The sequence below is a fragment of the Pieris napi genome, chromosome 12 (genome assembly GCF_905475465.1).
Source record: "Pieris napi chromosome 12, ilPieNapi1.2, whole genome shotgun sequence".
Classification (NCBI taxonomy): domain Eukaryota; kingdom Metazoa; phylum Arthropoda; class Insecta; order Lepidoptera; family Pieridae; genus Pieris; species Pieris napi.
In genome coordinates this window covers 11,584,609-11,597,205 of record NC_062245.1, presented here as the reverse complement: position 1 = coordinate 11,597,205, position 12,597 = coordinate 11,584,609, and the positions used below count along the sequence as shown (strand labels likewise).

At 38.9% G+C, this 12,597-nt stretch overlaps 1 protein-coding gene and 1 long non-coding RNA gene across 3 annotated transcripts; both read right to left on the bottom strand.

The window, feature by feature from the left end:
* Positions 1–36: 36 nt before the first annotated feature.
* Positions 37–1,547, bottom strand: LOC125054540. The gene is made up of 2 exons (XR_007117724.1): positions 1,196–1,547; positions 37–630 (listed from the first exon to the last, which is right to left on the bottom strand). It is a non-coding gene; the product is annotated as an uncharacterized LOC125054540 (long non-coding RNA).
* A 7,319-nt stretch (positions 1,548–8,866) lies between these two features.
* On the bottom strand, positions 8,867–11,952 carry LOC125054897 (putative autophagy-related protein 11). 2 transcript variants are annotated; one of them, XM_047657042.1, is made up of 2 exons: positions 10,331–11,952; positions 8,867–10,291 (listed from the first exon to the last, which is right to left on the bottom strand). In XM_047657042.1, exons 1-2 carry the CDS (start codon positions 11,921–11,923, stop codon positions 9,020–9,022), a joined length of 2,865 nt encoding a protein of 954 aa, XP_047512998.1. In that variant the 5' UTR covers positions 11,924–11,952; the 3' UTR covers positions 8,867–9,019. The 2 variants fall into 2 exon arrangements, with proteins under 2 accessions (XP_047512998.1, XP_047512997.1); XM_047657041.1 differs by having other exon boundaries at positions 8,867–11,952.
* Between the last annotated feature and the right edge of the window lie 645 nt (positions 11,953–12,597).

The window sequence follows — 12,597 nt, the reverse complement described above, 5'->3', positions numbered from 1 at the left end:
AGTAACTTAAACAGTTTTTAATAAACAAACGCTTAATTAGTACGATATCTTTTATTTAAATCATTTTAAACATCTCAACAAAATACAAAATGTTTTATTACGCAGCCCATATACTAAGCAGTATGTTTTTGAAATACAAATATTCAAAACAAACGTTAATTATAAAATATGTCTGTCATAAAGAGTAAGCGTGCTATTATTGATATTGATTTAATGAACAAGATAATAAAGAAATTGTATATCATTAAAAATCACTTCAGAAATTACAGTTAATATATTATTTATAGATTAAACAACTAGACCGCTCTGCGGCAGGTATATTTTCATTCTGAATAACGGATTAAGTCTGAATATCCACAGATTTCCCTTCTTCATAAATGTTACGTTCGCCTGCACATTAAACTAATATTTTTTGTATGTAACTTCCAATTGACGTGTGCCATTGACAACTGAGTTTTCCAGTAGTTCTTATTCTACTATATAATATCTGTATCTTGGCTAATCCCATACTTCCCGACATATGCCCACTACATCCCGTTTGAGGCCGTTCGTACACGGATCATATATCTTGAAAGACATCACGTTGTTGATAGGAACGAAGCGATTCGGTTTCATATTGCGGTAGATGTCCTGAAAATAAACATTATTTTTAAAAAAATCAGTGGCGCTACAAGCTCTTTAGGTCTTGGCCTCAGATTTCTGAATCTGTTTCATGATCATTTTTAAATCTAATGCGCAAGTAGGTGATCAGCCTCCTGTGCCTGATACACGCCGTCGACTTTTTGGGTCTAAGACATGTCGGTTTCCTCACGATGTTTTCCTTCACCGTTCGAGCAAATGTTCAATGCGCACATAGAAAGAAAGTCGATTGGTGCACAGCCGGGGATCGATCGACCTCAAGTATGACAGTCGCACGCTGAAGCCACTAGGCCAACACTGCTCTTATTAAACAACATTATTTAGTTTATTTTGTAATTTGGATAATGGGCCTCATGGCTGCACAGAAACGTAAAAGAACCTGATCGATTCGAAAATTTGTGGCAATACCGTGCAACGAATATGGTTTCTTAGAATAAAATTCAGACTATGTGACATGAATTTACGCAACAAAATTATGGACAAGCATGACGCGGATTTATGATTCAATCACCTGTTAAATTGTGGAAAACAGTATAGAATATTATGTAAAACTCACCAGGTCCTCAGATTTAGTTTCAGAAGAGATGCTTGGATGAAAATACCGTCCTTCAACAAGAACCACAATCATGAGAATACAAAGCGCGTACTTCATTTTAAAATCAACAAACGCCGAATATTATTCAAAATATAATTGAAAACCAGTGATTTGGTTACGTATACTGAGCTTACTACTCGAAGTGCTTACTACAGCCCTTTTAAATATAAAATTTAGTTATCTGTTTACTTAAAAACTACGTCAAATCTGTTCGGGAACCACGCAGTCTCAGGCCCTTGAACGACGTAGTTTTTCTGGGAATTTATTGACGCAAATCAAATGTTTATATTGCACAACTACGCCTTATAGACTGTTCTCCTAATGTTTATTTAAAGATAAAATATTATCGTACAGGATAAATAATTTTGCCTGATAAAAAATCTTTCGTAACCGGTCATCGATATGTTTTTATGAATGGGTATTTCATTTAATGAAATGAAATATTAGTATTATAATAATAATAATCAGTGGCGCTACAACCTCTTTAGGTCTTAGCCTCAGATTTCTGAATCTTTTTCATGATCATTTTTAAATCTGATAGGCAAGTAGGTGATCAGCCTCCAGTGCCTGTGCCAGCCTAGCTCCTTCCAGAAGCACAGAAGTCTCCTGGGCACTTCACAGGCTTCCCGGAGCGACCTCACCGTTCCGAGGATTTTTTCACGTTGATTAGCCACAGCCTCGCATTCCAGGACTACGTGGGTGACTGTTTCCTCTGCGCTGAAACAGCCTCTGCACAGGGGGCTGTCTGTCGCGCCTAGGATAAAAAGATGTTTATTTAGGAGGCAATGACCCGTTATTGTCCCTATCATTATTTTAAGGTTGGTTCTATTTAAGTTAAGTAGTCGCTTTGTCAGTTGCGGGTTTACTGCTGGCAGAGCCACTTTGGACTGTCTGCAGGCCGCACCATGCGACCATCGTTGTTGCTGGAGTTCAGCGGATCTCTGGCGGATCCAGGTTCGCACCAGCGAGAAGGGCAAAGGAAGGAGCGGATACGAAAAGGGGTACAAATTGGAACATTCATTTGTGCCGCGGGCTGGAGTTTGCGTGTACGTCAGAGAGGATATCTGTTCTCGTCGCCTCGGGACGCTTGAAGGAAGGGACCTATCTAACCTCTGGCTGCGCGTAGACTGCGATGACCATCCGCGATTCTACGCATGCTTGTATAGGTCCCATAGCGGAAATACCGAAACTGACCGACTCATTGAGCACATCCAAATGGCTACAGATTCCCTGCTCGAAAGGGTTCCTAGTTCCTACCGCTGAAATCGTGATACTTGGCGATTATAACGCCCACCATGCCGATTGGCTCGGCTCAGAAACCACCGATTATGCGTGAAGATCCTTTCACGACTTTGCTTTGGCTTACGACTTGACGCAAATGGTCCCTGCGATTACGCGAATACCAGATGTGGATGGTCATAAACCCTCTTTGTTGGACCTTCTGCTGACTTCACATCCGGAGAACTACTAAGCCTCTGTTGAACCGCCATTGGGTTCATCAGATCATTGTGTGGTCCGGAGCAATATGCCGTTCACGCGCCCTCTACGGCCCAGCTTCGCGGGCTGTCGCCGCGTGTGGCACTATAAGTCAGCAGATTGGGATGGGATGCGGTCTTTTTTACCCACAAAATGGGGGCCCATTTGCTTTTCGTCGAGTACTCCAGATGCCGTCGCCGACTCTGTCGCCGAGGTGGTCCTGCAGGGTATGGATCTTTTTATTCCATTCTCTGCGGTGCCGGTCGGTGGCAAGTCCCAGCCTTGGTTTAGGCGTTCTTGCAAAGCGGCTTTGCGCCGTAAGCGTGAATGCTTCAAAGCCTGGGCAGAAGCGGTGACATCCTGTGATGTGACTATCGGCGAACGCAAAAAAGCTCGGCACTGTTCCGAAGTGCTGGAAGATCGCTTCGATACATCCGATCCCTAAAAAAGGCGATCGCTCTGATCCGTCCAACTATCGCCCAATAGCTATAACCTCCTTGTTCTCCAAAATAATGGAAACCATTATTAACAGCCAGCTCTTGAGGTATCTAGAGGGCCACCAGCTGATTAGCGATTCCCAGTACGGCTTTCGTCGTGGTCGTTCGGCTGGTGACCTCCTTGTATACCTTACGCATAGGTGGGCAGAGGCAATTTAGTCCAAGGGGGAAGCGCTGGCGGTAAGTTTGGACATAGCGAAAGCCTTCGATCGGGTGTGGCACAGAGCATTGCTCTCGAAGCTTCCAGCCTATGGGCTCCCTGAGAAATTATGCAACTGGATTTCCAGCTTTCTCGCTGATCGAAGCATCAAAGTCGTCATCGACGGAGCATGCTCCGACCTGAAACCTGTGAATGCTGGTGTCCCACAAGGCTGTGACCTATCCCCGACCCTGTTTATTCTGCATATCAATGATATGTTGCAGCTTAGCAACATTCATTGCTATGCGGACGACAGCACTGGGGATACTTTTTACACTGGCCGGGCAGGTATTTCTCGGGCTGTTGTCGATGAGTACCGGAACAAACTTGTGTCTGAAGTCGAAACTGAAAAACGGAGGTGTTGTAGAATTCAAACTCAAACTTTATTCAACCAAGTACACTTATGAACGTCAACAGAAGATATGTTTAATTGATTCTAAAGTTACATTTACTCCCAGTTCGCAAATTAAGGGCGTAGAGCGGGCAAGAAACTCTTCGTCACTCTTTTTTTTAGTTAGTTTAGTTTTAGTATTATTTTACGAGGCTGAGTAAAAACTACTCAAATAAAAGAACATATACCAATCTTAGAACATAGCTGATCAAGAACGCGACCTCAGCTTCCTGATTAGGAAAATCGTCACTTAATACTATAGGTACATTCCTTTTGTGCTATAAACTTCACTAGGTCTGTGCCGGTAGTGTTTGTTGGAACAAACCGAGTCTCTCAGTAGTTGTAATTGTAAATTAATTTGTTATAAATGCATTTACTTATGATAATTGACATGATTATTACTACTTGTCTACTACCACTACGACTACTAGTAGAAATGGATGGAGGAAGCAAATAACACATCCAAATAGAAACTTCAGGAGGAAGGTTTCTGAACAAAACACCCATCTGACTTGTATGTTTTAATATATATATATATTTTTTTAATGTAATAGGAGGCAAACGGGCAGTAGGCTCACCTGATGTTAAGTGATACCGCCGCCCATGGACACTCACAATGCCAGAAGGCTCGCAAGTGCGTTGCCGGCCTTTCAAGAATTGGTACGCTCTTTTCTTGAAGGACCCTAAGTCGAATTGGTTCGGAAATACTTCTGTGGGCAGCTGGTTCCACATAGTGGTGGTGCGCGGCAAAAACTGCCTTAGAAAATGCTCTGTTGTGGAACGACGGACGTCGAGGTGATACGGATGGTATTTTGTATTTTGCCTTGACGTCCGATGATGAAACTCAGCTGCAGGTATTAGACCGAACAACTCTGAACACTCTCCATGGTAAATGCGGTAGAAGATGCAGAGAGATCCCACATCTCTACGCAACGCCAAGGGATCAAGCCGCACGGAAAGTGACTGGTCGTCGACGATTCGAACCGCTCTTCGTTGAATACGGTCAAGTGGAAGGAGCTGGTACTGGGGAGCTCCCGCCCAGAGGTGAGAGCAGTACTCCATGTGGGGCCGAATTTGCGCTTTATATAGTTGCAAGCGGTGGCCCGGAGTGAAGTACCGTCTCGCCTTGCTGAGCACACCAAGCTTTTTGGAGGCTAATTTAGCCTTTCCTTCCAGATGACCGCGAAACTGAACGTTATTCGATATGTCAACGCCCAGTATTCCGATGCTAGCTGAGGCTTTAAGGAGAGTGTCTTCGAAGAGGGGAGTAGCGACAAAGGGAGTTTTTTTAGCGGAAAACGCGCATACTTGTGTCTTCTTGGGGTTAAATTGGACTAGATTTAGTCTACCCCAGTCCGAGACTCCACGTAGAAGAGTTTCGACTTCAGACACAAGTTTGTTCCGGTACTCATCGACAACAGCCCGAGAAATACCTGCCCGGCCAGTGTAAAAAGTATCCCCAGTGCTGTCGTCCGCATAGCAATGAATGTTGCTAAGCTGCAACATATCATTGATATGCAGAATAAACAGGGTCGGGGATACTTTTTACACTGGCCGGGCAGGTATTTCTCGGGCTGTTGTCGATGAGTACCGGAACAAACTTGTGTCTGAAGTCGAAACTCTTCTACGTGGAGTCTCGGACTGGGGTAGACTAAATCTAGTCCAATTTAACCCCAAGAAGACACAAGTATGCGCGTTTTCCGCTAAAAAAACTCCCTTTGTCGCTACTCCCCTCTTCGAAGACACTCTCCTTAAAGCCTCAGCTAGCATCGGAATACTGGGCGTTGACATATCGAATAACGTTCAGTTTCGCGGTCATCTGGAAGGAAAGGCTAAATTAGCCTCCAAAAAGCTTGGTGTGCTCAGCAAGGCGAGACGGTACTTCACTCCGGGCCACCGCTTGCAACTATATAAAGCGCAAATTCGGCCCCACATGGAGTACTGCTCTCACCTCTGGGCGGGAGCTCCCCAGTACCAGCTCCTTCCACTTGACCGTATTCAACGAAGAGCGGTTCGAATCGTCGACGACCAGTCACTTTCCGTGCGGCTTGATCCCTTGGCGTTGCGTAGAGATGTGGGATCTCTCTGCATCTTCTACCGCATTTACCATGGAGAGTGTTCAGAGTTGTTCGGTCTAATACCTGCAGCTGAGTTTCATCATCGGACGTCAAGGCAAAATACAAAATACCATCCGTATCACCTCGACGTCCGTCGTTCCACAACAGAGCATTTTCTAAGGCAGTTTTTGCCGCGCACCACCACTATGTGGAACCAGCTGCCCACAGAAGTATTTCCGAACCAATTCGACTTAGGGTCCTTCAAGAAAAGAGCGTACCAATTCTTGAAAGGCCGGCAACGCACTTGCGAGCCTTCTGGCATTGTGAGTGTCCATGGGCGGCGGTATCACTTAACATCAGGTGAGCCTCCTGCCCGTTTGCCTCCTATTACATTAAAAAAATATATATATATATTAAAACATACAAGTCAGATGGGTGTTTTGTTCAGAAACCTTCCTCCTGAAGTTTCTATTTGGATGTGTTATTTGCTTCCTCCATCCATTTCTACTAGTAGTCGTAGTGGTAGTAGACAAGTAGTAATAATCATGTCAATTATCATAAGTAAATGCATTTATAACAAATTAATTTACAATTACAACTACTGAGAGACTCGGTTTGTTCCAACAAACACTACCGGCACAGACCTAGTGAAGTTTATAGCACAAAAGGAATGTACCTATAGTATTAAGTGACGATTTTCCTAATCAGGAAGCTGAGGTCGCGTTCTTGATCAGCTATGTTCTAAGATTGGTATATGTTCTTTTATTTGAGTAGTTTTTACTCAGCCTCGTAAAATAATACTAAAACTAAACTAACTAAAAAAAAGAGTGACGAAGAGTTTCTTGCCCGCTCTACGCCCTTAATTTGCGAACTGGGAGTAAATGTAACTTTAGAATCAATTAAACATATCTTCTGTTGACGTTCATAAGTGTACTTGGTTGAATAAAGTTTGAGTTTGAATTCTACAACACCTCCGTTTTAAAAAAAAATCTCCTTTATAGGTCCGTAAATGATTTAATAATGTTATAATATTCGACCAATGAGTTAGGGTTGTTTATAAAATTATAAGAAATAATAAAAACATTAGAATATACAATTTTTATAATTCAATCGTCACGTCCGTCATAATAATCCCGTTGGAACTTTCTTGGCACAATTTTCCGTCGTCCGATGCATTGTAAATTTGTACCCATAAGTTCTCCTGGTGGGCAATCTATGTAATCTGAAAAATATATTACACTGGGTGAGAATGTAAAAGACAAGACGAAATGTTACATTTGTATTGGTCAACAAAATCCAATGACTATGGAATTCACACATGCGTGTCTATTGTTTAACTCTTTTGATGATATTTAGGTAATGCAATGTCGAGTCGAGATTGTTAGTTCGAGATCTCGTGGGGTTAAAAAGTACAATCTATCACACTCTATAGATTCTATCTTGATCTCTTTTTTATGAGCGAGTCTTATCTATCTAATCACAAACACTTGAGTCGTGTTGGTTTTTATAAAAGCAACATGTTAATTCTAATAGAAAAAATGGAATCCGACGATATAATCGTTTTATTATATTTTTAATTTCGATCTTTACGACAATTTTCTAGAGAAATGGAAAATTTCAACTTTTTCAAGATATCGGTATATTAACAGGGATTTTCAAACATCACTTAATCAACGCTGCAGTTGTATTCGACGCTCAGATATACGCTGGTTCATTGAAGAGATTAACTTTTCTGTCACGAGATCTTGTCATGTTACGTTTCGGGATTGATCTTAAAAAAAAGTACGAAATCTCGCGACATCGGGATTATTATTATATAATAATATGTTATTGCTTCTTTGTATTTTGTTTATCTTTGAATGAGTTAGCTTTTTACCTATTTCTTTTAAGACTGAAATTATGTTGTTATTCATTCATTCATTTAGTCAACATCACATTTATATTTAACTTCCATAAGTAAAAAACTATCATATCTAAAAAAAATTACAAGTAAACTTTCCGTAAACATACATACGTTTTAAGAACAAAAATAAAACACTTTTTATTATTATTCATATATTATTTGCAAATATTATAAACTGTTATTTTAATAGTTTGCTGCTTTTTTATTTAATTTTAGCTCAATGGACCATAGGATATTCTTGGAATACAGCTCAGATAAACGGGCACCACACAGTCTTTTAGACTGGAATCCTTTGGCTGTTTGTAATCTTCACTTCGGGGAAGTGGAACTGGCATTGTTGGTAGTATATTATCCATTAAACTATTATTGAATATATTTTCCCACGTGCCTAGTATATCTTCTATGGTTCTTACATTTCGATTTTCACTCACATCTCCAATTGTATGTTTGACATTTTTTTTATCAGACAAGGCTGGTTCATATTGAATCGGAATGTAATTAAACTTAGACGGTAAGTATTTGTCTTCATTAAATGGAATATTTCCCGTCTTCCCGATAAGGTTGTTTGCTTGATTTTCTAACAAAATTCTTGCCTCTTCATTTATATCTCCAGTATTCTCTTTTTGTGTTATTCTTGTGCCCCATGGCAACGTATTTATTCTCCCAAAAAACAATAGGAAACTTGTGATTATTATAAGTTGTTTGAAATTATGCATTTTATGTAGAAATATGTAATGCTCGCTTGCTTCGTTAAATCTTTTCTGAACAATAGATATTATAAAAGTGTTTTCAACTATTTAAAAATGCAAATGCGCAGTTTCTGTTACTAACACAATACTAGCTAGTTTTATGTGTTTTGTTAGACTTTTAATATAATTTAACTGTGTTGTACAACAGTTTTATATTCAAATATAATATGTATTAATCAAATATACATTATTGATTGAGTTTAAATGTTTTGAAACAAATAATCAAGTTTACTTAAAGATTGATACTAAAATAACAAATAATATAATTTATTTAATGCATATAAGTAGTTTATATAATTGTAAACTATACTTTTAGTATTATTATATATAAAAGTACATGTAATATAAAAAAAATACAAATATTTTAAAAATGCTTTATTTTTATTAACTTTGTGATGTGTTTTCAGCTAAAATACAATAATTACTTAACCTATTTTTACAATCAAATAATGAAAGCGTTTCGTCCTTGTCGTGCAATAATCGACCGTATTCCACCGGTTCATAGATTCCATTTCAACTAGTAGTTGAGAAGTTCTTAAGATTTGTTGGTTTGATTTCATTTATTCCCTGAGCATCACGCTTTGTGTAAAATCTCATGTCATCGCCAGACCTGAAATTGTGTCCGGGAAACCCGAGCGAGGACTGCTTCGCCAAACTTCCAGACACAACAGATGGTGAACAACTTAATAGCAGTGGAATCCCACATCCACTATTGGCGTTAGGGAATACACCAACTGTACCTGAGCCAAAGCCAGACTTTCCAGTTGGTTGATAATTCCACTTCATTCCGTTTTGATCTAACGCATCTCGCATGTTTATTTTCATACTAGGCTGCATTGAACTATCTAAATCTATAGCTCCTCCGTTTTCCATCATATTCTCTCTCATCATCGGTCCATTCAGTAGATCGTGGTTAATGCCTGTTTGGATGTTGTTAACGAATCTTCCCATTGGCAATGCGTGGTGATGGTGGTGGTGATGTCCGTCTGAGTGCATATTGTTGAAATGGTGTTCGTGTTGATGGTGATCTATTTGCATATTTCCCAAGTTTTCCTGATGGTTACCAAGCGAGTCGATGTTACTTCTGAGGCGGTCGTGCATCCAGGGCATGAAAGGTGGTGGACGTAACATGGAGTGGTAGTGTTGCTGATTCCTGTCCCATTCGGACATACCTTGGTTAATATGAGAGGATGTATGGAAGTCGAGATTTTTGTCTGCTTCCAGTTGTGCATTGTGCTGTGAATTCATATTATTAAAATAATCCATCTCTGACATTCTTTGTTGATAATCATTTCCTAAGTCGGCAGCGTTGACTGGTAAGTTGCGATCACCATATTCATCAACAAATCGCATACTATTTCCTTGCTCCAACATTTTTTCGTTATTATTATGGAGTGATGTAATTTGATCCTTTGCAAAATTTTTGTTCTTTTCTTCAGTATTTTTCAAATCAACTGACTTTTGAAAAACTGCATTGTTATGATTTATTTGCTTGTCTGCAGTTGTCTTTGAATCAACATGTTCATGTATTTTAGTAGATTCGACTACAGCAGACTTTTCAAAATCAGTCTTATGGGTTTTATCGTGGTTTTCCTCTGTTTTCATTGCGCTACGCAACCGCTCAATTTCTTTAAGGTCTTCGGCTTGACTCAGGGTGTTGATTTCATGTTCTTTTTCAGTAGCTGATTTTTCTTTCTTATCATCAGAAGTTGGTTCTATAGCTTCTCGCATTTGAAGGTGACTAGCATCACCTAATTCTGCATTTTTAAATGATGTTACGTCGTTGTTAAAATCGTCTGCAGAACGCATCATAGCATCTGCATTTAATAAATTTAAGTTAGATTCTATTGACTTCTTTTCATTGTGCATGATTTCTTCAACACCTAGTGAATCTTTATTTAAAGCTTCTTTGGCTATAAACATGTTCTCGGTATGAATATTCCTACTTTCCGACGCTTCAGAATCCTTTTCTTGGTTTCTTACTTCATTTTTTAAATGCTTATCATCCATAGCAGTGATTATAGATTCGCTAGTTTTTCCCATGGTATTTTTGTCTTCTGCAGATTTTAAAATTGTTTTATCTTCCATATTATGTTTCCTGACCTCTTCAGCAGCATTAAAGTTATTGGATTTTTCTAACAATTTTTCGTTATTTTCGGTGTGGACAGATTTTTCATGCTGAATCTTAGTATGGGTATTTTTTTCTAGTTCGTCGATTATGTCTGTCTTTTTCATTTCTTTTTTGTCTTGAAAATCATCTGCATCAGTATGATGGACAGATTTTTCTTCAACTGTATTATGCTGGGGGGAATCGTTGTTAAACTCTTGAAGGTTACTCTCCTCTTTCTTGGCATTAGTTTCAGCATGTCTTACATTTTCAGTTATATCCCAGTTTCTGGCATTGTCAAGTTTCAAACTATCACTATGAAGACTAGCATGTGTTTGTTTGGCTTCGGTGGCATATGATTCCATATTAGATTCTACTTCAGCATTCTTATGTTGAATATTTTCTTCTAATTTTCTTTCTGTATTTTCTTCCGTGTTTGCTCTTGTTTTTTCGTTGTTTTCTAAAGTATGATGTGTTGTATCTAGCTTTTCTATATGTTTTGTATTCGATACATCGAGATCTTCAGCAGATAATGCATGGCTAAGCTCCGCCGTTTTAAATGTGTCCTCTATGTTTGTTACAGTTTTATTCTTTTGAATTTTTTCAAGTACCTTCATCCACCCAGCCGGAGTTCTGGCTTCTTCTAATGAGTCTGTTTTCTCGAGGCTTATTTCTTTGGACGAGACTGCTTTTAAAGCGAGAGTATCAAGGTTTGCAATATTTTGATTTAATAATTGAGATGCTTCCTTAACATGTTCAATGTTCCTGTGTAATTTATCGTCTATGTCTTCTACGAAATGATTTTTGTGCATGGTTTTTGTGCTTTCTTCGATCTTTTGCAGATCCCTTTGCAATATTTCAACTGCCTCCTTAGCCATTTTTAAACTATGCTGTACGTCTCTCTCCTCAACATTCTCAGTGTTGATTGTTCTCATGTTGTTTACAGCGGTTTCATCACTTTCATCGCAGAGCTTGAATCTGAATTGCCTTCTGCAGTTTTCGCGGGGTTGAGCTTGGGCGAGTTCTTCATCAGAGTCTCTGAAGATTTGGTACCCGAATTTCTTCTTCACTATAACCGGTTTTCTGAAACCATGTGCTTTGTGATTGAGTGGGTCCTTGGAGATACCAGTTAAAGACCCATCGTTGTCTAATGATAGATCAGCTGGAGATTCTTGAATGGTGGACTTCCTTTCGCGTTTGATGGTTTTGTGAATAGCGTTGTGCTGAGGGTCCTGCTTGTTGCCATTTTCCCACACTGGTACTGCAATGGCGATAGTCGCCAATGCAGATAACACTATGATTGTCTTCATTGTGGGTCGTCGTTGTGAATGATGCTGCTTCGATGGACATTGGTATTTATATTTAAAATTCCTCAATATGGAAACGTAACAGTTATTACTGAACGTGATTTAATTCATTAAAAAGAAACGTATGAGTAGTAAAGATTTGCTTCGCTAAACGTTTTGCGAAATAAGGGCATTTATACACTTTAAATATATTTATTTTATTTTTTTTAATACTAAACATGTATACAAAAATATAATCTCTTGACACGCAAAATTAATTTTAAAAGTTTTTTAAATAATATTTGAATGCTAATTTGATTTTTCTATTTAAATATTTAGCACAGATTTCGAATTATATCTAATATTACTCTTGTAACTTATGTATAACCACCCTAATAATGTTTAATTTTACTATTAATTTTATAAGTGAAGAACTTTAATTAATGAATTAAAAGATAGACAATTATAAATCCTGATCCTCTCAAGCAGGACTGATTCCATATTACTTTTAAATGTTGTGCAATATACAGACGCCAATTTAGACGATTGGCAGACTTCTTTACTTCAAGAAGTAAATGTAGAAAGAAGAAGTTGTTTTTTTTTTTATTGTGCCTAAGAAATAGAGTTGGCCAAGAGGCCTCAGCGTGCGACTCTCATCCCTGAAGTCAGAGGTTCGATCCCCGGTTGTGCACCAATAT